Genomic DNA, 26,427 nt, shown 5'->3' with positions numbered 1-26,427 from the left:
CTTAGCTTGATGAAATTAAAGGGCTCGTGTGATCCTTTCCCTGTTGGTTCTGGAGCTGCACTAAAGAAGTATAACTCGAGCACATCTCCTCTGGACAAATGATCATTATTTGCCCATGTTTCTTGGACTGCTTCCTGAATCCATTTTGGTAGTTGTGATATTTCCTGAAATCCTGGTGAAGTTGTATAAACTGAGGCTAGAGCCCCAAATTCATACCATAGATTTACATCCTTAGGATTGACATTGTTTTTTAGCCAAACCCTTGGATATATTCCTACAACATCAACCCTGCAAGTGATCGGGTTGATTTCACTTCTTGTACTTAATTTCTCCCATCTTTGTTGATAAACCTGAAATGGAGAAATTACAGCTGGGTTAGTATCAATCTTAGATTTGCCCTTGTCAGTGTGGGGCCTAAGATTGATCTCTTCTTCTTTTACCCCATATGCGAAGGGTTGACTTGATGAGTTATCCTCATCAATTGTTGCTTTATCTAGATCATCAAAAGCTGATGATAGATTAGCGCTTGTTTCTTGAGTATTAGAATCCTCAACATATTGTTTTACAATCGGTGGCTGTATTTCTTGTTTTTGAGAAACCAGTGGTTTTTCTATGGCACACATAATTGGCCCTTGAATAGCAGCTCATAGTTGAGTTCGAGCTTGCATACATCCTGTGATTCGATTGGATACCTGAGATGCTGTTGACAAGCTGCCCGCCATATCGCCACTTATGACAAGCTGTTGAACTCGGTTTGAAGCAACTCAAGGTGTTCCCTGAGATGCCTCTGCATTTTCATGACGAAATCTATGTCACTGCCTTCCATCTCTTGTTAAGAAATCTGCAAGAATATTTTCATGAGATTTAATAATAACAATATAAAAAATATAATTTTGACATAAAGCTTGCCATCTTAATAACCTAGCCTTCTCAGGTTTAGATTCAATCTTATTCCTTAGGAAAGCTTTTACCTGAGTGTTATCAACCTTCAAAGTGAATTTTTTAGCAAGTAAAAATAATGGCCATTTTTCGAAAGCCCTTTTAACTGCATAAAATTCATTTTCGTTGATATGCCATCTGATAGCCTCAGATTTTGAAAAAAGACCGCTACAGTATCTGCATGGTATTTCTCCATCCGAAGTGATCTTAGTAAGAACTGCTGCATACCATTCGTCACTGGCGTCTGTAAATAACACCAGATCATCTTCATCCACGGGTATAGCCATTTTTGGGAGATTCTTACATATCTCCTTTAATTGGTTCACCCCTTTAGTATGTTCATCGGTCCATATAAACCTTGCATCTTTTTTTAACAAAGGACTAAACACCTTTCTATACATTGCCAGATTGTTTATGAACATCCCTGCAAAATTAACTACTCCTAGAAAACTTTGGAGTTGTTTTACATCTTTGAGTTTATTTAAAAAATTCTTTACCTTTTCCACAATATGAGGTTGTAGAATTATTCCAGTTTCATCAATCTCAATTCCAAGAAATTCAATTTTTCTTGTTGCTATGGCTGCTTTTTTTTTTCCAGATAAAACCAGTCCTTCTTGTGTACAAATTTTAGAGAAAATCTCTAAATGTTTAATATGCTCATTTATGTTTTTTTGATGCTATAAGAATATCATCAATATAAACAAACATGAAGTTGAAATAATCTTTAAAAGGATTATCCATCTTTCTTTGAAATATTTGGGGTGCATTAGCCAATCTCATAGGCATAACTTCCCAGATATAATGTCCTTGTGGTGTAGAGAAGGCTGTGAATTTCTTACTGCCTTCTTCCATTCGAATCTGGTAAAATCCAGACTTACAATCAAATTTTAAGAACACTCTAGCATTTCGTACACATCTAATTAGATGTTCTCTACTCGGTATGAAGTACCCATCAAACTCCAGGATTTTATTAATACCTTGGTAGTTAATAACTAACTTGGGTTTTCCTCTTTTTATTTCACCATGATTTCTGACCAGAAAACCTGGGCTGCTATATGGTGAAACTCCTTCTTTGATTAGACCAAGGTTCAAATGTTCCTTGATAATCATTCTCATATCCCTTTGATGTGTTATGTTCATTGGGATAGGCTTATATCTGACGAATTCATACTCTTTGCCTTCCTTTAGAGTAAGACTGGTTTTGAGTTGATTTCTATCCCACCATGCCAAAAGATGCTCGTTGTAACTTTCTTTGAGCCTCTTTTTGACATCTTCAAGGGATACCTTATTTTCTAACTCTATATCTCTGTGATTTAGAGTTACTTTGAGAAGCTCCATATACTCTATTTGGAGTTCTTGTTCTGTTGTTATTTTTAACATGGTTTCTCCAAACCTTCTTGGATCTTTCATTTTTGGGTGAAAAAGTTGTCCTTTATCACCACGCTGGCTGCGAAATATTATCGGTATTTGTCGATAAAAAGCAACCTTGAGTCGTTGAACGATAATATTATGATCACAAATTGTAGTGAACATAAGTCTTCTTGACTCATTGTCTTGTGTGTACTTCTTAAACATTTGTAATAAGTTATTTCCTAACAGGATATTAGCTCATGTATCATGGAAATAGATTGGTGGTGTCTTTACCTTGTACCAAGGTGTTTGACCTGCTCCTCCTATAAGGATCTCTGCTTGTTTTATTCCTTTGCAAAGAATTAAAATTCTTCGAGAGAAATCTCGTCCAGCAATTTTTGGTAATTCTTCTTCACATTCTTCAAGGAAGACTCCTTTTTTTGCTGTACAAATTCCTGCTCCCGAGTCAATATAAGCTGCAAAATATTCAGCCTTATATTGTTCATACAACATCCCTATTGAAATGTATATGGAGAAAGGACTTCTTGTCATTTTTTAAAGGGATATTACTAAATGGCCCCTCCATTTTTAACAGACTGTGTTGTAACTCAGTAATTCGATTAAGAATATTTACCTTTAGTTTTCCTAAGGCCTTAGAAGGTAGAGTATGGTTACTCATTTCCACTTCTTCAATGCGTTCTAGTAAATCATGTTCATGACTTACTAATTTCAACAATTGCTTCTTCCTCTGTTTGTAAACAGATTTTTCGAATCTCATTAAGGGATTGTTCTTTATCCAATTCTCTTGGTTTTCCATCTCGTAGAATTTTTATTGAATCCTCCAAGTTTTTTCTTTTGCCATAAACTCTATTCCTTTTTCAAGGCATTTCCATGGTTTATGGTCCTCCAGAAACTCTAGGCCAAGAATGAGCTAATCCACTTATTTTCCTGGAATTCCACATATTTGAACTTCCAATTCTCCAATATTTATTAATCCTTGGTAAGTTCCTGTTACCTACTGCTCTAAATAGTAAATCGAGTTACAAGGAAATTGGTTCCTGTGACTTGTAATTTCGAATACTATTTTGACTTCTTTCCATCCTTCTGGAGATCTAAGTTTTCCTATTATTGAAAACTCCTTTTCTTCTGGTGGAATTTCCTGAATAGGAGATTTTTCCCACCTTCGACTTGTCATTCGGTCACCTTGGAAAGATAACCTTCGGGGTTCTATTTTTAGATCTCTGTATAGAACCGGTTTATCTTGTATTTGAATGTCTGTTTCCTGAATTAAAGGAAACTCGATTCTTTCCGGGTATATTGCTTGAACAACTTTTCCAAAGATTTCTGGAATTTCAATAAACTCATTTCTAATAAATAATTCAGAATGGTGCGTATTAGAAAGAGCATATGAAATTTGATAAGTAATAGAATATGGTCTATTACCTTCCTTCATTAATCTTTTTTCTTTGAAGTTTTGATGCAACGTCAAGGCTCGACTAAAGTCTCTGACAGCTAAATTGTAGGCTATTCTTGGATAAATAACTCCTACAATTTTTTCTGCACATAGATTTCCTGAGATCGTACCCAGAACAGCATCTTGGATATTCCCAATTCTTTTATCACATACTACGATATCTATGGGTGAATCTATTCCTTCTTTAAAAGTTGCCTTGATCATTATTTGGATTTCTCCAATATGAATCCAAGACATCGTTCTTGCTACCTCACTTTTCAGCTTTTGCAAGTTCTCTCTTACTTCTTCAAAAGGAATTAACTGCATCTCTATTTGATTACTTGTTAACTCCATCGGGATTGTCATTTCCCTTATGGATACTTTGTAAATCAAATGATTTCTTTTTTGTCTTAGCCCTAGGTTGCCTAAGACCCTCTCTACTTGTCCTGCCGAAAATCCTTGGTACTTCTGTAATGTTGGATTTTCTCTCATAATCCTTTGGACCATATTATGAGATATCGTGGTTTGACTAAAAAATCTAGCCAAACTCTCATGTGTTTCGTGTCGAAACACTTCTTCTTTATTCTGATTCATCTTCAGATTCATCTTGGCTAAACAATATCTCTTCTTCGTATATACTTTCATCTGAGGGGATATCTTCAAATTGATATACTTGGACTAGATCTTGAAAGAATACCGCATCATCCATATCTGGTGTTGCTTCAAAGAGTTTAACTCCCTTTTTCTCGTTTTCTGGACAGTTTGTAGATATATGTCCTCTTGCTCCACATGTCCAGCAGTTGCAATCCTTGAACTTTCACTTGATCTCGTATGAGTTCTTCTAGATGGTGTTCTTCCCCTGCCTTGTGATGAGTTTGTTGCTGTGGATGTTCTTGTAGGTCCACTTCTTCTACCTGATCTATAAGATCTGACCTTTTGTTTGGACCAAAATGTTCTTGGTTTCCAAGAACTTTTCATTCTTTTATTGTAGGGATTATTTCTTTTAAATCCTTGTGATTTATTCCCTATAACCGTAGGGAGATCATTTTCTCTACAACATAGAGGAGTATGCTTGTTAATACCCCTTATTTTCTTGTAATTCTTCTGTAATGCTGCCATATGACACCATTTCACCAATTTTCCTTTCAAAAAAGAGGCGCGTCTTGGCAAAATATCAAGATTACCTGGAACATATTCTTTTATCAGCATTTCTCTCCAGGGGCTTGGCATTTTTGCGAAATATAACTGAATGACTACATTTTCTTCAACTCCCGAATTTCATCTGTATTTGGTGAATAACATAATATATTCATCAACTAAACAGATATCATGTAACTCGAGGCTATATAGAGCTTGAGTATACCTTCTCTTTTTCTCTGTATAGTCTACCCCTATAAATTGTGCTTTACAAAGGGTGGTCATTCTTCCTCCAATCTCGCTAAGTGATTCTCCTACTAAGATTGATTCCTTGGTTTCTGGCATGGTCATTTCCCAAGCTATCTTGACAGATCCCATTAGACTCATTTCCAGAAGTTTGATAAATCCTTCTTTATTGAGATCTAAAGTTCCTGCTGCTATTCTCATGACTGATGTCCAATCATCTATGAGATCTTCTCTGTTTTTGAAGTCCAGAACATCCAGGTTTACATAACCCCATAAGGATGTATCGGGTCTAAAACGGTTTTTCCATAAGGAGTTTGATGTATTGGTATATTACTCCTTCTTGATCTGGTTCCTACTGGATGTGAATTTTCTCCAACATGGAACTCACTATGTGGTTCTTCTGTTTTAACCACATATCTCGGGGGATTCCCTATGGGTTGTTCACCCTCAGGAGAATTCATTTTTAGATCTACTACTTTAAGATTCGAAAAAAAATCCGCAAGATCTTGTAGATCCTCGAAATTTAATCTTTCTAAAGTAGTCATCAGATAGTATTTTTCTCTGATACTGTCTTTATAAGATTAATCATCAATTCATCATCAGTTAAAGGTTTTTGAACCATTTTGGTTTTACCTTTCTGATATAACAGAGGTTCGGTACCAAACGAGAGTGGTAACCTTCCTCCTGTATTTCTTTTTCTAAAACCAAAAGTATGTTCTAGATTTATAATTTTAGTTTGAAGATCCTTTAGAGTTACAAGAATTTCTTCTTGTTTTTTAAGGATTTCTCCAATTTGCCGAGGTATTTCATACAGCTGATTACTGTAATATTGTACCGTCTTTTGAATTTCTCTAAGATCTCCGGAGAGTTTAGAGGAATCTGGTGTGATCTCTAGAATTGAGAATTAAAAATCATATTTCTTAATCTCTTCAGAAAGTATAAAAGACCTAAGTCTCTTTAAGTTCTGTTGTAAAAAATCTATTTTAAATAGATTCACTTGTTTATGGGATTTCATATAAATGAAATCCTTCTGGTTCAAACTCTCGTTTGAATCCATGGTTTGTTGAAAATCTCTTCCTCAACAAAGAAAAGTATGATTTAATGAATAATATAAAATCTGAATAAAATTACCTAGACTCTGATACCATTTTTTGAGTTCAGAGGAAATATTAATTATAATTGTTAGAATAAAGGTATTATAGGCAATTTTTAGTTTGAGGGACATATTAAGAAAACTATTTGTTAAATAAGGGACATAATTAGAAACGAATAAAGTGTTAGTATATTTTTGAAAAAATTAAAAAACTTTAAGGACATATTTGGATTTTATCCCGCCAATGTTAAAATATTTTCTGGCTATGTGCCGATTCAATTGCATATGAAAAACTTGTGTGTTTTTTTTTATTATATTATTTATGCAATTTCAAGTTCTAATTCACTACATCTATTTTTAAAATCTGCAGGTTGGGTTCTATAACATGTAATTGTTAATTTTTATTGTTCGAGGAGTTGGGATTTTGTAATTTGTGTTTTCCTAATTTCCTATTCCTTGATCTCCGTGTCACCTCCCCTTTCCTCATTTTTTTTTCCTTAAATGTATTTATGACATTCATTTTTTAAAATATATACAAGCATCACGTTTTTAACAAAACTGTTCACTTTCTGTTAAACTACAGAAACTTCTTGGAAAGCAATATCGGGAAGAAGGATACTATGAATTATGGATTCGATTTATTCGCTAATTCTGCAAGAGTGGATAGTCTACAGTGACACAATACATACACTACCATTACAGCCACGTCTAGTTAAACGAACATTCTTGATAGTCGACACCATATATATAACAGTTTAACTAAACCGCAACAAGACATGTCCGAGTTGGGGTCTAGACGTCTAGTGTCCAGAAAAACGAACAAACGACACTTGTAACCTATGCTATAGGTTAGCATAAATATCTCTGAGCTTGCACAAAGCCATTACATAACAAGAGTTAAATGTAGCACTAGCATACCCTACATAAGGTTAATGTTGATTTTTCTCGTTCATAGCTATTCTAGTTGGTACCCCCATTGAAAAAGAAGGGGATGAGTAAGAGTGTAAATTCAAACTAAAGGTTTCATGCGTGTGTGTCTGTGCGCGCGTGCGTGCGGGCATTTAAAAGATTACTTGTGCGTGCATTTCATCTTGTGGTGATCGTGATGGTCTTCCCCAGAACGAAGAAAACGAGGGAGAGCTCGATGAAGAAGATTGTGTTGATGAGCATCCGATCAACCATCCATCCAAATATGGTAAATCCACCAGTGTTGGACTGCACATATGTAACTGCAAAGAAAGTTAACCTATGATGAGGATATATATATCACGGATCTTAAGTAAAATAAGGATCACGTTGGAGGGAACACAAATACAACCGAGATTTAGGCAATTTTGTAAAGACAAAAAGCTCATAATCACTTTTGTTTTTAGCATTTCCAAACACTACCTATGTCTATCACATGAAAATTCGGAAAATATTTTAGCATATAAATATATGGGTGGGTATAAGCACGCACCAAAAGCCTGTCTCTTGTGATATGAAGAGGCAGAGGAGTACAGCTCAACATTTGTGGACAAAGGCATAAGATCAGCAGACTCCAAATCACTTTCTGAATAATTTATTGGTAATGAACCCGCAGGACGGGACAATTCAGGATTTTCAGCATTGCCTAGATATCCAGACCCCAAGGCGTCATTAGAATTGCAAGTTACCATTGCATGCCACCTACTAGCAACTGAACCAAGACTCTGAGCTCTATGTGATATCTTTGCTGCTGCCGTTAGACAAAGAACTATTCCGACTAATTGAACAATAGAGAGCAGCTGCATAAACAGGTAAAGTGATGAAGCCAGGACTCATGCTTCTTGTTAAAACTAAATTACTGTAAATGTTTCATATACTTGTGTATAAATACTTTGCTCGAGCATGCAAATAAGGACGAGACAATGGAGAAAACAAAATATGAACTTGTACTCAGGTAACCCCTTGAACTCATTTTAGAGAAAACTCGACTATTTCACTTTTTCGTGGTCTAAAAGCATGTAACGTGCATAGAAACCAAACTAGTTCAAGTCCAGGAACTTGAAATTATGTGGAATTATCAAACATATCAGCTTTTCAAACCCTAATTGCTTTGCATGATACACTATCGACGAAGTTAAAGGGATACACACCGCAAAATCTCCTCCATTGACGAGGTTGATGATACCACGATTCTCTGTTGTCTGAAGCAGAGACACAAATTGACAAGCCGTGACAATTAAGAATTCCAGCAGAAGAAAAATCCTGAACCTGTGGCTTATTTTCGATAAGTCGTGTGTTAGACGCATGTGTTCTTCGATATAAACTGAAACATCCAAATCCCTCTCAAGAACTTTCCCATAATTCTCGAAGTGTATCACTTGCAAATTGCCAACCAAATTGAACAGGCCACACCCTGCTAGAAAGACTAAAGTCGAATACGCCCAAGACAAAAGACAAGAGAAAAACAAAACGGCAGACAACCCCCACGGATACTGATGTACATATAATACGCGAGTAAGCTCACGTGCAATCTTCAATAGAAAGCAGGCTCCAAACCACGATGCCAGCAAACAGTAAAAGACCTGCACAACACAAATTTATTATATTATGAAGTATGAATTCGATAGCAAACTTGAAAGATGGTCTACAGAAACCAGATATAAAATTGTTCACGTTAATCAAAAACTAAATTTATTATATTATGAAGTATGACACCCTCCGATTGCCTCAACTTGAATCACGTAATCTTTCTAACAGTAACACACAGTTTGAATTTTGAATTAGCTTTCACGAGCACATGGAAAACAACACATCATCGATCGTACCATGATCACGATCTATCAAAGAAAAATGGTAGACAAAAGATCCATCCTTTTCATGTACATTAAAGTTTTTCATACGTATATAGGTTTCCAACATATTCGATAGAATGCAATTCGACCTTTTTTCGTGTGACCCGAGCCACTACCATTACGCACATTAGGTGCACTCTGTGCGCAACCTCATACTAATAAAATATCCTACAAACCATGCTAGCCAACCACACCGTGCAACCAGTCTGTGACAAGTTCTACGACTAGAAATCCCCTTGCGGATGCAATTCCGACTTTGTTACTATGATAGAAGCTCGATGCACATAACATAACAAGACTTCGTAATCAAGCTGGTGAATAAAATATAACTCAAATTTGGGATACAAACAATGAAGCAATTTTATCTACCAACCATAGCATACGGAGGTTTTCATAAAAATTCTTACACGAATTTTCTGAATGTATTGTTTGCGGAACTGTGCCAAGTGGCCGTGGCACCTATCGACGAAGAGCGCCCTCCGCACGCCATACTTACGCAGAGTTCGGGACACACAGAGAAGAGAAACAGCGGCGACTAGAGCCCGGAAAACGAGGATTTCCATCTCGAAATCCGGAATCTCGTACCTTTCGCAGCCGGAGCACCGCGAGAACTCGATCGCGAGAAGCGGCAGCCCGACGGCGAGCAGGATGAACGCGATCCACGAGAGAGCGGTCCGCAGCCAAGTGTACTGGCAGAATCCGAGCAGTCCTAGGAAGGCTTCGAGTGATTTCAGGGATTTTTCGAGCTCCGCGTGACGATCCTCCATGAGGGGGAGCTCTTCGGACGCCATGATTGTACAAGTGGAAATGCGCGGGGTACAAGCTTTCACGGAAAGTTCAAGAAATAGTAGTCGTAGAGTAGAAGGATCGGCGAGTCCGCTCTTATATATAGACACACACGTGGTTCAACGAATTAATGTTACAATAAAATTTCATATTATAGTTTGAATTAATACCGGTGACAATAAAAATGACATCCTACAAACGGGTGGGGCCCTGGGTGGCCGACCACGAGAGATTCAGACAAAATGACATCCTAAGTCAAATTCGAGGTTTACTCTAAAGAAAAAAATGTCGCAGTTTGTTGTCTTGCGTTCGAGAATATGAAATATTTGGGTTAATTTTTTTTTTAAAAAAATTGTCTTCTTTAGAAAAAAATTATTATAAGTTGAACAATTCATTCACTATCCATAATACGATCTAAAATTAAATTTTTAGAGAAAATTTTAGGTATTTTGGTTTTGTTGTACATAAACTTAGATGAACTATATCGAAAAATTGGATCACACAGGAAACTCACATGTTTTAACACTCAAACCCCAAATAATGTTAAATTGTTTAGCATCGAACTTATCGTATGATAATCCTTAATTTTGACGAAATTAAATACTTGCATTGTATCATCAAAGTTACCATATGATATCATAAATTTTGGTATTATTCTATGTTACATGAATATTTATTTTTCAATGATTTGGTCAAATGTTAGTCTTTGAATTAACATATATGTCAGCTTCTATATATAAAAAAAATCTAAGGGATCACGTGATCTAATTATATTAAAATAAAATGATAAATACTCCTAATGTAACAAAGATTAAACCCTAAATCTTGATGAAATTTTATTTTATTTAATAATTGATTATTTTTACATGGGGTTTTAAGTGTGTTCAAGCGTTTGTACTGATCATATCAATGGTATGATAGTTTCGTTCAATGTAAGTATTTTAAACGAACTTCCACATGTTTATAGTGAAATGATCCTAACTCTATAATTAATAAATAAATATGCGGAAATTTTTTTTTTATACTTACTAAATAAAATATGTACATATATGCCCATACATATATGCACAGAATAAAAAGATTTAAAAATAAATAAATAAATAAATACTTAAATAAAAATGCATTTTTTAATAAAATAAATATCTGAGTCTACATTTAATTAAAATACTGTCATGAGGAAATAATTAAAAACTGCATGCACTAAAAATATTTAAAAGTAACATTCCAAAACCCAACCACTGAAAAATACTTAAAAATGTAACATACAAAAAAAAATATTCAACACATGCATAACGACTCAGACATCTATCACGGTCACGGGGATTACTGTCAGTCCGCTCATACGTCCTCGCCTCCGGTGGGTACTACATCCTCTACGTACTCACTTGCACCATACCAGTGTAGTAAGCCTAGAAGCACAACATGCTAACATAACAAGGATTTAAAATAATTTAAATCAATTTACTACTAATACATAACATATACATGAATGAGCATGCTTAAAAATGTCATAACATATCATAACTTAAATTAACTTAAATAACATAATACATAAATATTGTTGAGCAAATTATTTTCTAACATCGCATGGTTGTATCAGTAGTGTAACCTTAAATCATACATTAAATACTGATCAGCGTGGAAACCAACGTACGTGGCGGTGACGAATCACCTCTTAAATTGGCAGTAAACTGCCCTTCAATAGTTCACATATGGGGACGAATCCCCCTCAAATCTCAAATTGTCACACTACTTCAACTTCCAACATAAAATATTTTCTTATTGCTCAACCTTAAACATTTAATCATACATAAAATTATTTCATGAATGCATGTACTTAAATAAAATGTGTGTCCTTCATATATATTTAATTTAATTTCATACTAACATATACATATTAAAATAACTTCAATGCATAAAAATAATTAAATATATAATCAGGAGACATGCAATTTTCTCATGGATTGTACTGGACTGCTGGCCCTAACACTCAAGCCCATTTACTTAAATCTGGCCCATTAACACTGAGACTGGCCCAATAACATACTTAAGCCCAATAAAATTATTCTAAGCCCAATTAAATAATTCAAGCCCATTAACAACCAATTCTGGCCCAATGGGCCTAAAAGCCCAAAGACTGGCCCAATAACTTTCATGGGCCCTAAAGCCCATGAAAATTAGTAGACTCACTTAATTAATTTAATTAAGCCCAATAATAATTAAACTTAACCCAAATAATTAAATGGAACCCAAATCCTTTTATTTCTAATTAATTGGCCCAAAAACCCATTAAATCATAAAATACTTTAAAATTAAAAAGACTCGAGCCCGGCCCACCAACCCAGACCCGGACCAACTTAACCCGACCCACTACCCTACTGACCCGACCCGGACCACTCAGACCCGGCCCAGACCCGAAACTAGCCCAAAACCTCCTCTCCCTACCCCTTTCTCGGCCAACAGTTTGAGCAGTTCCACGAGATTCGTTCGTGTCATCTGCTCCAGAAACATTTGGCCGTGAAACCACCTCACGAACGTAGTGCACTCAAAGACGTTTCCAAAAGCTAAAAACCAGCCAAAATGATGGCATAACTAAGGAGAACGGACCTCTGCAAGTCAGCCTATCCTAGACTTGCGCGCAGACCTGAGCAGCGCCGGGACTTTCGATCGTTCTTCCTACTCCGGCCATATTTTTCCATGAAACCACTTCTCAATCCTAACCAACATCTAGATGGTTCAAGCCCTTCAGGCCTCACCCAAAATAGTGGCCTGGAGAAGGGGAACGAAGTCTTTTCCTCAGAACCCTGAACCTGCGCACCCTTGGACCCAGAACTGATGCAGCTCGACTCCAGCCCTGTTCTAGCCTTAACCATCCAACCAAACCCAGCCTAGGGACCCTAAGACCCCCTCTGAACCATGGACCAGCAGCCATGCACGCCCATAACCATAAAAACGTGAGTATGTTAATGAAATCAAAGAACCATGTGCATACCTCCAGAAATCCGATTTGTTTTACTGAAAATTTCAATGAAAAGTTTGATGCCTACACACACACGCATAATAACTGATATGGCACGAAAAATAAAGAAAGAATCATGCCTTGCACCGAAGTTGAAGAGAAAGCAACGTGTAAAACGATTCCGGAACGACGGGACGACGAGCAACCTTGCAACTTCGAAGAAATTTGGCTATGGACCCTCCTTGGCTGTGGTTCGAGGAAGAAGATGATGAATAGTAGGTAGGGAGGCGGCTGATGGGAAAATAACGTGGGGTTTGGGTAGATTAGGTTTAGGTTTTTAATTTAATTAAAATAGGTTTTAGGATAATTAAAAGTTTTAAATATAAAATTTTAAAACTCCAAATAAAAGTTAAAATCTGATAACTTAAGTTAAAAATATAAAAATCCCGAAATTAAAATTTAAGGGAATTTTAAAAATAATTAAAAGTCATTAAAATGGCTAAATTTGGATAAAAATGGACTCCTAAAATTATATAAAATTAAATACTAAAAATTTTGAGGTAATAAAACTCAAAATAATATTTTTGGGCTCTAAAAATGCTCATGGAATAAATTGGCTAGAAAGTTGTCATCTCGTCCGTCCACGGTCCCGTCTACGCGATCAAAACAATTAAAATACTAAAAATCGTAAAATCACTAATTATGGGTTAAATGCTTAAAAATAAATTAAATCATGCACAAATAATTCACATAATTATTTAACCCATAAATCACAAATTTAAATAATTAAATTCCCTAATTATGCATGCGGATTTACGTATTAAAAATACCGGGTGTTACAATTCTCCCCCCCTTAAATTGAATTTCGTCCTCGAAATTAAAGTACTTACCCAAACAACTCCGGGTAGCGAATCCTCATGTCTGCCTCGGTCTCCCAAGTAGCTTCCTCCTCTGAGTGATTCAGCCACTGGACTCTGACCATCGGTATGACCCGCGTCCTAAGCCTCTGCTCCTCCCTATCCAGGATCCGTATAAGCCTCTCCTCAAATTCTAACTCCGGTGTCAACTGAAGAAGCTCAAAATCCAATACATGCGACGGGTTGGAGACATACCTCCGAAGCATGGATACATGGAAAACGTTGTGCACTGCCGCTAGCCCTGGTGGTAGAGCTAAACGGTAGGCCAATATGCCAACTCTCTCCAAGATCTCGAATGGCCCTATATACCTCGGATTAAGCTTGCCTCTCCGGCCAAATCGCACTACTCCCTTCATAGGTGACACCTTCAGGAATACGTGATCACCTACAGCGAACTCCAAATCTCGTCGTCTGGTATCTGCATAACTCTTCTGACGACTCTGAGCAGTCCTCATCCGATCTCGAATCTGAGTCACAATGTCAGATGTCTGCTGCACAATTTCAGGACCAAGTAAAATCCTCTCACCAACCTCATCCCAATGCACAGGAGATCTGCATCTCCTCCCATACAATGCTGCATAAGGAGCCATACCTATAGACGACTGAAAACTGTTGTTATAGGTAAACTCCACTATTGGCAGTCTAGTATCCCACGAGCCCTGAAAATCGATGACACAAGCTATCAGAAGATCCTCGAGAACCTGGATCACTCTCTCAGACTGACCATCTGTCTGGGGATGGAATGTTGTGCTGAATAAAATTCTAGTCCCCAAAGCTATGTGCAGACTCTTCCAAAACGCGGATGTGAATCTCGGATCTCTGTCTGACACAATCGACACTGGTATGCCATGCAACCTAACAATCTCCTTGATGTAAAGCTTTGCATACTGTGTCAATGAGTAAGTAGTCCTTACCGGCAAGAAATGAGCTGACTTGGTGAGTCAATCCACAATCACCCAAATCGCTGTGCAACCTCTGGCACTCCTCGGTAAGCCAACCACAAAGTCCATCGTAATATTCTCCCATTTCCATTCCGGAATAGGAAGAGGTCTAAGAAGTCCTGCTGGACGCTGATGCTCTGCCTTGACTTGCTGACAAGTCATGCACTCTGACACCACTCTCCCGATGTCACTCTTCATCCCGGGCCACCAATACAATAGCTGCAAATCTTTGTACATCTTCGTACTTCCGGGGTGAATGGAGTACGGAGATGTGTGAGCCTCTGCTAAAATCTCAGCTCTCAACTGATCGACGTTCGGTACCCACATCCTACCACGGTACTGAACGATGCCATCCACCACTGTATACAAGAAGTTACCCCTAGCCTCATCTCTCTGTCTCCATCGCTGCAACTCCTCATCCGTAGACTGTCCATCCCTGATCCGATCTCGCAGAACTGGCTGCACCGTCAACACTGACAAGCTCGATGCATGACCACTCGGATAACACTCCAAGTCAAATATCTGAATCTCGCTCTGTAGTGGTAACTGTACGGTCAAATATGAGACCACTGACGACTTCCTACTCAAAGCATCTGCTACTACATTAGCTTTACCCGGATGGTAGCTAATGTCACAGTCATAATCCTTCACCAACTCCAACCATCGGCGCTGTCTCATGTTCAACTCCTTCTGTGTGAAGAAGTACTTGAGACTCTTGTGGTCTGTGAAAATCTTGCACTTCTCGCCATACAGATAGTTTCTCCAGATTTTCAAAGCGAAAACCACTGCTGCTAACTCCAAGTCATGCGTCGGGTAATTCTGCTCATGAACCTTCAGCTGCCTCGACGCATACGCAATAACCTTGCCACACTGCATAAGCACTGCGCCTAAACCCAGCTTAGACGCGTCGGTGTACACCACTAACTCCTCGTGTGGTATTGTCACTGCTAACACCGGTGCAGTAGTGAGTGCTTTCTTCAGCTGATCAAAGCTCCTCTGACAGTCTGAACTCCAGATAAACTTCGCATTCTTCTTGGTTAAGGAAGTCAAGGGTACTGCAATAGAGGAAAAACCCTTGATGAACTTCCTATAATACCCTGCCAAACACAAGAAACTGTGAATCTCCGAAGCATTCTTCGGAATACCCCAATTCTGCACTGCCTCAACCTTCGACTGATCAACTGCAATCCCATCTCTTGAAATAATGTGGCCAAGAAATGCCACCTGCTCGAGCCAAAACTCGCACTTGCTAAACTTGGCATACAAACGATGCTCCCTCAAAGTCTGCAAGGCTGTCTGAAGATGCTGTCTATGCTCCTCAATGCTCCTAGAATAGATCAAGATATCATCAATGAAGACTATGATGAACTGATCTAGATACGGCTGAAAGACTCGGTTCATGAGATCCATGAAAATCGCTGGAGCATTGGTCATCCCAAATGGCATCACTAAGAACTCGTAATGCCCATATCGTGTCCTGAAAGCAGTCTTGGACACATCTGCATCTCTAACACGCAACTGATGATAACCAGATCGCAGGTCGATCTTGGAGAACATTGAAGCTCCCTGCAACTGGTCAAATAAATCCTCTATCCTCGGCAGTGGATACTTGTTCTTCACTGTGACCCTGTTGAGCTCTCGGTAATCGATGCACAATCTCATACTGCCATCCTTCTTCTTCACAAATAACACCGGAGCTCCCCATGGAGAAAAGCTAGGACGAACAAAGCCTTTCTCTAATAGCTCCTGAATCTGCTCCTTCAACTCTTTCATCTCGGTAGGAGCAAGTCTGTACGGTGCCTTAGAGATAGGCACGGTGTCTGGCACCAAGTCGATGCTGAACTCCACATCTCTCACTGGTGGAATTCCTGCAACATCCTCCGGAAAGACGTCCGAACAATCACGAACCACCTCTATCTCTGATAATGATCTGCTAGATGGTTCTGAGGCCGTGCCAATACTCGCTAGAAAACCTCGGCAACCCCGTCTCAACAACTTTCTCGCCTGAATAAGAGATATCACCTGAGGAGTACTACTGCTCTGAGATGCATAAAAAGTAAACGGGTCGCCTTCTGACGGTTGCACTGACACTGACCTCCGACGAAAATCAATCGAAGCTCCATTGACTATCAACCAGTCCATACCCAAAATCAGATCGAATCCCGTCAACGGTAAGACCACTAAATCTGCTCTGGTAGTGCGCCCCTGTAAATCCATCTCCAAGCCTCTGCAGGTACTAGTGGTAGAAAGAACCTGTCCAGACGGCATGGTTACATCATACCCTGTTTCAGCAACCTCGGGCTTAATGTCTATCCGTCTGATAAACTCCAGGGAGATAAACGAATGCGCAACTCCCGAATCTAGCAACGCACACGTGGAATTTCCTCCTACTAGAATTCTCCCTGCACGCAGAAAATATTTCCATGTAGCTGCACCAAAATCTTAATTTACCCAATTTCACACCTAAGGACTACTCGTCTCTGAGGCATATTGCATCACCCCATGTTTCTTTACGTAAATCGCAATGCATAACTAAGTGTTTTAACATTAATGCTAACTTAAATTCTTAAAAGTAAATCATGCTGTAAACACTTAAAACTTACAGACCGGTAGCGTGGATTTCTGAGCTTGCATAGCAGTAATGACCCCTCCAAGGACCGTGCTTTGATACCAACTGAAACGACCCTAACTCTATAATTAATAAATAAATATGCGGAAATTTTTTTTTAATACTTACTAAATAAAATATGTACATATATGCACAGAATAAAAAGATTTAAAAATAAATAAATAAATAAATACTTAAATAAAAATGCATTCTTTAATAAAATAAATATCTGAGTCTACATTTAATTAAAATACTGTCATGAGGAAATAATTAAAAACTGCATGCACTAAAAATATTTAAAAGTAACATTCCAAAACCCAACCACTGAAAAATACTTAAAAATGTAACATACAAAAAAAAATATTCAACACATGCATAACGACTCAGACATCTATCACGGTCACGGGGATCACTGCCAGTCCGCTCATACGTCCTCGCCTCCGGTGGGTACTACATCCTCTACGTACTCACCTGCACCATACCAGTGTAGTGAGCCTAGAAGCACAACATGCTAACATAACAAGGATTTAAAATAATTTAAATCAATTTACTACTAATACATAACATATACATGAATGAGCATGCTTAAAAATGTCATAACATATCATAACTTAAATTAACTTAAATAACATAATACATAAATATTGTTGAGCAAATTATTTTCTAACATCGCATGGTTGTATCAGTAGTGTAACCTTAAATCATACATTAAATACTGATCAGCGTGGAAACCAACGTACGTGGCGGTGACGAATCACCTCTTAAATTGGCAGTAAACTGCCCTTCAATAGTTCACATATGGGGACGAATCCCCCTCAAATCTCAAATTGTCACACTACTTCAACTTCCAACATAAAATATTTTCTTATTGCTCAACCTTAAACATTTATTCATACATAAAATTATTTCATGAATGCATGTACTTAAATAAAATGTGTGTCCTTCATATATATTTAATTTAATTTCATACTAACATATACATATTAAAATAACTTCAATGCATAAAAATAATTAAATATATAATCAGGACACATGCAATTTTCTCATGGATTGTACTGGACTGCTGGCCCTAACACTCAAGCCCATTTACTTAAATCTGGCCCATTAACACTGAGACTGGCCCAATAACATACTTAAGCCCAATAAAATTATTCTAAGCCCAATTAAATAATTCAAGCCCATTAACAACCAATTCTGGCCCAATGGGCCTAAAAGCCCAAAGACTGGCCCAATAACTTTCATGGGCCCTAAAACCCATGAAAATTAGTAGACTCACTTAATTAATTTAATTAAGCCCAATAATAATTAAACTTAACCCAAATAATTAAATGGAACCCAAATCCTTTTATTTCTAATTAATTGGCCCAAAAACCCATTAAATCATAAAATACTTTAAAATTAAAAAGACTCGAGCCCGGCCCACCAACCCGGACCCGGACAAACTTAACCCAACCCACTACCCTACTGACCCGACCCGGACCACTCAGACCCGGCCCAGACCCGAAACTAGCTCAAAACCTCCTCTCCCTACCCCTTTCTCGGCCAACATTTTGAGCAGTTCCACGAGATTCGTTCATGCCATCTGCTCCAGAAACATTTGGCCATGAAACCACCTCACGAACGTAGTGCACTCAAAGGCGTTTCCAAAAAGCTAAAAACCAGCCAAAATGATGGCATAACAAAGGAAAACGGACCTCTGCAAGTCAGCCTATCCTAGACTTGCGCGCAGACCTGAGCAGCGCCGGGACTTTCGATCGTTCTTCCTACTCCGGCCATATTTTTCTGTGAAACCACTTCTCAATCCTAACCAACATCTAGGTGGTTCAAACCCTTCAGGCCTCACCCAAAATAGTGGCCTGGAGAAGGAGAACAAAGTCTTTTCCTCAGAACCCTGAACCTGCGCACCCTTGGACCCAGAACTGATGCAGCTTGACTCCAGCCCTGTTCCCGCCTTAACCATCCAACCAAACCCAGCCTAGGGACCCTAAGACCCCCTCTGAACCGTGGACCAGCAGCCATGCATGCCCATAACCATAAAAACGTGAGTATGTTAATGAAATCAAAGAACCATGTGCATACCTCCAGAAATCCGATTTGTTTTACTGAAAATTTCAATGAAAAGTTTGATGCATACACACACACACACGCATAATAACTGATATAGCACGAAAAATAGAGAAAGAATCATGCCTTGCACCGAAGTTGAAGAGAAAGCAACGTGTAAAACGATTCCGGGACGACGGGACGACGAGCAACCTTGAAACTTCGAAGAAATTCGGCTATGGACCCTCCTTGGCTGTGGTTCGAGGAAGAAGATGATGAATAGTAGGGAGGGAGGTGGCTGATGGGAAAATAACGTGGGGTTTGGGTAGATTAGGTTTAGGTTTTTAATTTAATTAAAATAGGTTTTAGGATAATTAAAAGTTTTAAATATAAAATATAAAATTTTAAAATTCCAAATAAAAGTTAAAATCTGATAACTTAAGTTAAAAATATAAAAATCCCGAAATTAAAATTTAAGGGAATTTTAAAAATAATTAAAAGTCATTAAAATAGCTAAATTTGGATAAAAATGGACTCCTAAAATTATATAAAATTAAATACTAAACATTTTGAGGTAATAAAACTCAAAATAATATTTTTGGGCTCTAAAAATGCTCATGGAATAAATTGGCTAGAAAGTTGTCATCTCGTCCGTCCACGGTCCCGTCTACGCGATCAAAACAATTAAAATACTAAAAATCGTAAAATCACTAATTATGGGTTAAATGCTTAAAAATAAATTAAATCATGCACAAATAATTCACATAATTATTTAACCCATAAATCACAAATTTAAATAATTAAATTCCCTAATTATGCATGCGGATTTACGTATTAAAAGTACCGGGTGTTACATATAGAATAATAATAATAAATATTTCTCTACAAGGGAAACACTTCATAGGAATTGAGATAAACTTCAAACATTATATACAAATAACATTTTGAAATGTTGTATGGTACTTAAAAAATAAACCAAATTACTTGTACAAAATTAAAGACACACGCCCCTAGTGTGGTAGTAATTGTAATTCTATGATGTTTTTATTAAATGTTTGAGAACATCTCACTTGAAAATAATTTACATATGTAACAAGTTTTTATCGAAAAGTTGCACAATCATAGCTTAGATGAAGATGTCGAAAGTGAATGTTTGACCAACTCCCTCCGCAAGATCTTTCCTGACGGAGATTTTGGGATCGAGTTGATAAATGCAACGCGACGGATCTTTTTGTAAGGAGCAACCTGGAAGACAGTAAAGAACAACCCATTGTTTCATATTGAAAAACCAAAATAGATGAAAACAGTGAAAGCCAAATATACAACAGCAGAGTTAGCCCCACAGTTTTAAAACATAGACAAAATAAGCCAAAGACGTTGTGTCTTCGCAGGATTAGAAGCAAGAAAAAGGGGATATGAAACCAGGCTAATGTGGGAAAATAACACTTCCTTGGGCAAAGCTTAGAGCACATATTTTCTTATGTCGAACCGTCTCACAGATATACGCTCTCTTTTGTTAAAAGACTTGGTTTTTCATACCTGGTTTGCAATGAAATCCATGATTCGAGTGGCAGAGATAGTGCTGCCAGGTTTTCTTACAACATATGCAATCGGAATCTGGCCTGCTTCTTCATCTGGATAGCTGCACGATCTCGAAAATATACGAAAGTGTTGAAACATAAATGGTAGCTCGTAATGGTAATCAATCAACAACTTTGTAACAAAGGGTATGGGACTGGTATGATTCTGAAGTATATTCGATTCTTTAGAGATACCTCGTCTCGTCGCGAATTTGAGAAGGATTTTTAGAAAAGACTAAGACAAACTAAAGAATATAGACTCAAACCAGAAAACTCATACGGAATCACTGCTGCATCAGCTACATCAGGCATCGATTGAAGCAAATGTTCCAACTCAGCTGGAGGCACCTGTAATATCAACTGATCCCATTATAGAGACAAAATTCATGAATCATTCAAAGATTTATTGGAAAAGAGCAAATATCACCTGATACGCCTTGTATTTGATCAGTTCTTTCAAACGATCAACGATAAAGAGAAACCCGTCGGAGTCGAAATAACAGAGATCTCCAGTCTTTAGCCAGCCTTCCGAATCCAAGGTTGCAGCTGTTGCTGATTCATTATCCGTGTAACCTGTCACAACGATTCGTCGAACTAAACCATCTGATATATATATATGAAAGAGTACCAAGTATCAAGTCTTGACAAGTTATCACCTGTCATAATCGCGGGCCCTCGTAGCCATAATTCTCCATGTTTTCCTGGTGGCAAGGCCTCCCCTGAATCAGGATCGACTATCTTGGCTTCCGTGTTCTCAGACAGACGGCCTGCGGATCCGTGGCGAGTTGCCTCCTCCGGCCCTATGGTTCGGGCTCCCGCTCCTGCAGTTTCAGTCATGCCATAGCCCTGAAAACAAGTAGCTAGATTGCATATATCTTGAAGCACAAAATGAGCTAGTTTCAGTAGCTTTCTTTTTCAAGAATCAGAAACAATGTGCTATCTTATTTGTTGAATCATTGTTTTATTCCATGATGGTAAATGGATCCAGTTCCAAAACATTTCATACAACATTCCGTCATTGATTGACCCGTATAGCATTACGTATCTAAAAAAATCAAAGCATTAATAAGAACTTAACACATGACAATTAACTTATACTTTATCATATAATATATAATATTTGTTTTCATGATAAGCACTGTTGTGAGTTGTGATCAAGCTTTAGAGCCCATTTGGATTTCACATACTTTTTTTTAAAAAAAAAAAATTGTTTTTTTAAGCTGTAATTTTGGGCTTTTGAAAAAACTCTATTTGACTTAAAAAAGTGTTTTTTAAGCACTTAGGCATAGTTTGGTACACATGATAAGGGAGAGATTAATAAATTATCCTCTTTCATCCCATGCTTGGTACATTTTTAAAAAGTCCATGATAAGTCAATGGGCCCTTGATAAATGCTTTGACAATTTGATTTGGTGTGATAAATAAAATACAACTAAAAAAATACTACAAAAAGACATGATTATCCTCCACATATAAAACATCTAAACTCTAAACACGCCTCATTCTCCTCTACATTACGGTTGGGTTAATTTTGTCATTAAAATCGAATATATAAATTTAATCACCCTTGTTAAAATCATACCAAACATTCAATATTATCCTACCATTTTACTTATCCTCGATTTATCTTTATATTATATATCATATATTTATCATATCCTATGTACCAAACTATGTCTTAGAGGACTATCTAGAAACCAATTAGGATAATGCTAAAGATACAACAAATATCATGTACAACGATATTTACAACAATTATATAATGAGATTTTCTATTTTATTACGAGATTTTGTATTCAATGTATCGTGAGATTTTAATATATTTAATTTTTTCATTGTATTGTAAGATTTGTTGTACAAAATTCATGATAAATGTAGCATGGTTCAACCAATTATTAGTTATCAGAACCAGTATGATTAAGACATAAATATATATTATTTTCAAAACAAAACAAAAAAGACAAAATATATATATTTAAATATTTATAATTTTTTTAAGGAAAATTGAATGTCGCATGGCATGTTTGTCGTACCTGGTGAACCTCCACGTGAGGGAATCTAGCCTTGAACTCATCGGAAACCTCCTTCCCCAGCGGAGCTCCGCCGCAGCCCAATATCATCAAAGAGCTCAAGTCGTATTTTTCCACCAAATCCGACTTCACCATAGCTACGAGCAGCGGCGGCGCGACGGGGATATGCGTAACCCGGTACTTTTCCACAGCTTCCAGCATCTGCAGGAAATCGAATTTCTCCATCAGCACCGCCATCTCCCCCATCGACGCCGCCTTTATGATCACGAAAAACCCGAAAACGTGAAACAATGGCAACGTGAATAACAGTACTGGGTGAATGTAAACACCATTTTCTTCTTCCCGTGCTTTCTTATTGTTGATTAAACTGTGGTGATAAAATCCGGCGATCACTGCTATCAAGTTACGGTGAGTTAACACGACGCCTTTCACTTTCCCCGTCGTGCCGGAGGAGTAGAGGATGGCGGCGTGGTCCCGTTGATTTACAACGACTGCGGCTGTATTGCCGGAAGGTTCCGCGTCAAGCATGGAGAGAAATTGATGGGAGTCGAGGAGGATCAGTGGGAGATCATTCGGCGGAAGCTTCTGGGCGGTGGCGGAGGTGGCGAAGAAGATGGCGGGTTTACAGAGATCGATTTGGTGGGCTAGCTCCGGCGGAGGAGACAATGGATTGGAAGGCGAAACGGTGATTCCCAAGGAGAGGAGGGAGAAGTAGAGGACCGGAACGTGGAAGGAGGGAGGCGAGAGGATGAAAGCGACGTCGTTCTTGGAAAGGGAAGGGTAAAGGGATTTCAGGGAGGATGATAGGGATCTGACTTGGCGGAGGAACGCGGCGTAGCTGAGGCGGCGGCCGGTGGCGGCGTCTACGAGGAAGGTGGTGGTGGAGAGGGCGCCGGAGGTGGGGGTGGTGGGGGAATGGAGGAGGGAGAGAGCGTACTCAGCGACGGAAAAGGGTTGTGAGAGCGGCGGAAGAGGTACGGCGGCGCGGAGGCTGTGGTATATCTTGGTTCCGGCGCAATAGCCATTGCTGGAGGGTGGCTGAGTTTCCGCCATGAAAATGAGCTCAATGGAGCTGCTTAATTAAATAGGCGATCAATAATTGGTTTTAGTGTCTTTAATTAGTTTAGTGCAAAATCATATATTTTATTTGCCTTGCATTTCGCCTGCATGTTATTTTATTTTTTAAAAAACAATATATTTTTTGTATGATATATAATTATTAATTAATGTAATTTTTTAAGTGTAATAATTGTTTGTTTTGTGAATCATTTGATACGTTTTGGGTTGATATTTAAAATATTATCAACATCGAAGTAAAATGGTATGCATTCTCTTAACTAAATTACTCTGACAAATTGTTTGAATCAATTCATCTTGGGCATTTTTTTTATAACTACGTGATGTGATCCATGAAGATGCGGACAACATTGGGAGAAAATGAATTTCAAGAAAATAATTATTAAATCAATTATTTGGTTTGATTTGATTTTTTTAGAAATCAACCGTTTAATTTACTAATACAAAGGATTAGACTCCGAAAGGAACCCCATTACACATGAGTTAGAGGTTTAATTTACTAATACAGTTTTGTGCTACTACGTCACAAGAGATATATTATTACTTAAATATATCTTTTAAGGCGGTTCAAAATAATTGAGTAATTGTTTGCAAAAGATTATATTTTTGTAGAAGTGATTAAATTTATAGATTAAAAAAATCGGTAGTGTTTGGAAACAAATGTGAAAATTTAAAAATCAAAGTTGGGTAGTGTTTGACAGATAATTAAGTGATTAGAATAATTTTATCATTGACCTTTTTATTAGAATCACTTTAAAGAATCAAAATCACCATATGACTAGCTTTTGGATTTCAATTTGTAATGTTTGGCTTTCTTATTAAGCTTGTGTAACCAATGAGAATGGAGAATCAAGAAAGGACATCATACCATGCAAGGTGGAGACACAGGAGATAAGTTTCAATCTCAACTTATCTAACTAACTAACCAACCGCAAGAGGCTGGGAGATAAGAAGGGAGATCGAAGCAGTTGGAATCAACACAAGAGAGATCCATTCTTCGATCGAGTTTTTTTTTTCTGGAATTAGCTAAGAGTCTTCGTGTGCATAGAGGGTGATTGGATCAGTCTTTGTGATTGTATTTCTTGATTTTCTCTTCATGTTCTTTGGTTCAATAAGCATTGGAGATTGAGGTCGATACATTGTAATCTTTGATACACTTTGTGATTGATATCGTGAAGAGCTTTTGGCCAAAGTGGATGTAGGATAATTCATATCTGAACCACTATAAATCATCGTGTTAATTTCTTCTTGATTGCATGTTCTTCGATTGCTAATTATCTTGTTTCGAATTGTTCTACGAGATCATTTCAATGAGCTAGGATTTCACTGGGATTTGATATATTCATGATCGTGTAGTAAATTGATAATTGTTGTGTATGCATTATCAAGATTATCTCAACAAATTGGTATCAAGAGCTTAGGTTCAAATGACGACTACACGTTTCGATATCGAGAAATTCACAGGCAAAAATGATTTCGGGTTATGGAGATTGAAGATGAGAGCTCTGTTGGTTCAGAATGGCCTCGAGGATGCTTTGCTTGGAGAAGAAAACGTCCCTGATAAAGTTAGGGGGTATGGACAAGAAAGATATCCTTGCGAAGGCACATAGTGCCATAATCTTGAGCCTTGGAGACAGAGTCTTGCAAGAGGTATCCAAGGAGAGATCGGCTGCTGCGGTTTGGTTAAAGCTTGAGCACTTGTATATGACAAAGTCTTTGGCTAACAGACTTTTTCTCAAGCAGAAACTGTATACCTTCAAGATTTCTACTGGAAAATCGATTGAAGATCATGTTGATGATTTCAACAAGACCATCTTGGATCTTGAGAACATAGAGATTAAAGTAGAAGATGAAGATCAAGCACTGCTGTTATTGAGATCTCTTCCGGATACTTATGAGAATCTAAAGGATACCATGATCTATGGTAAGGATTCTTTGTCTCTTGAAGAAGTACATGCTGCTCTAATGTCTAAGGAGTTAAATAAGAAATCGGGAAATGGACATGATGATCACAGTGTAGGACTCTATGCAAGAGGAAGATCAGAAAAGAGAGAAACAAAATATAGAGGCAAATCCAGATCAAAATCCAGACAGAAGTTTGTGAGGAAGTGTTACTCATGTCATAAGGAAGGACACTTCATTAAAAATTGCCCAGAAAGAAAAAGGAAACAAGTAGAAAAGGAATCTAATTCAGGAGATGCAGCTATAGCACAAGATGGCTATGAAAGTGCAGATGTTTTGATAGTCACAGTTGATAAATGTGAACTGGATTGTATATTAGACTCAGGCTGCTCTTTTCATTTGACTCCTTGCAGGCATTGGTTCAGTGATTTTGATAAGGTTGATGAAGAAAATGTCCTTATGGGAAACAATGTAGCTTGCAAGATTGAAGACATTGGATCTATCAAGCTCAAAATGAATAATGGAACAACAAGAACTTTGTCAGAAG

At 37.7% G+C, this 26,427-nt stretch overlaps 2 protein-coding genes across 2 annotated transcripts; both read right to left on the bottom strand.

Annotated features, from left to right (window-relative positions):
• Nucleotides 1–6,836: 6,836 nt before the first annotated feature.
• LOC140866249 (uncharacterized) lies at nt 6,837–9,885 on the bottom strand. Its single transcript, XM_073271196.1, has 4 exons — nt 9,445–9,885; nt 8,336–8,767; nt 7,678–7,984; nt 6,837–7,447 (listed from the first exon to the last, which is right to left on the bottom strand). Exons 1-4 carry the CDS (start codon nt 9,826–9,828, stop codon nt 7,305–7,307), a joined length of 1,266 nt encoding a protein of 421 aa, XP_073127297.1. The 5' UTR covers nt 9,829–9,885; the 3' UTR covers nt 6,837–7,304.
• A 10,358-nt stretch (nt 9,886–20,243) lies between these two features.
• On the bottom strand, nt 20,244–23,957 carry LOC140863499 (4-coumarate--CoA ligase-like 9). Its single transcript, XM_073266964.1, has 6 exons — nt 22,905–23,957; nt 21,528–21,717; nt 21,299–21,444; nt 21,152–21,219; nt 20,831–20,933; nt 20,244–20,536 (listed from the first exon to the last, which is right to left on the bottom strand). The coding sequence occupies exons 1-6, from the start codon at nt 23,952–23,954 to the stop codon at nt 20,411–20,413; spliced, it is 1,683 nt and encodes a 560-aa protein (XP_073123065.1). The 5' UTR covers nt 23,955–23,957; the 3' UTR covers nt 20,244–20,410.
• Nucleotides 23,958–26,427: the final 2,470 nt, after the last annotated feature.

The sequence above is a fragment of the Henckelia pumila genome, chromosome 4 (assembly GCF_033568475.1).
Source record: "Henckelia pumila isolate YLH828 chromosome 4, ASM3356847v2, whole genome shotgun sequence".
Lineage (NCBI taxonomy): Eukaryota > Viridiplantae > Streptophyta > Magnoliopsida > Lamiales > Gesneriaceae > Henckelia > Henckelia pumila.
Note: the sequence above shows the minus strand (reverse complement) of the source record. Positions and strands in the feature narration are given on the sequence as shown.

Bases quoted from the DNA above. Each gene is read 5' to 3' on its own strand.
- LOC140866249 (XM_073271196.1), bottom strand. From the start codon at position 9,828: ATGGCGTCCGAAGAGCTCCCCCTCATGGAGGATCGTCACGCGGAGCTC. The intron at 8,768-9,444 runs GTAAGAATTTTT...TGTGTTGTGCAG, and splicing joins AATACATTCAGAAAATTCGT to GTCTTTTACTGTTTGCTGGC. The intron at 7,448-7,677 runs GTGCGTGCTTAT...CTTTCTTTGCAG, and splicing joins TCACAAGAGACAGGCTTTTG to TTACATATGTGCAGTCCAAC.
- LOC140863499 (XM_073266964.1), bottom strand. From the start codon at position 23,954: ATGGCGGAAACTCAGCCACCCTCCAGCAATGGCTATTGCGCCGGAACC. The intron at 21,718-22,904 runs GTACGACAAACA...ACTTGTTTTCAG, and splicing joins CTCACGTGGAGGTTCACCAG to GGCTATGGCATGACTGAAAC. The intron at 21,445-21,527 runs GTGATAACTTGT...TCGTTGTGACAG, and splicing joins AGGGCCCGCGATTATGACAG to GTTACACGGATAATGAATCA.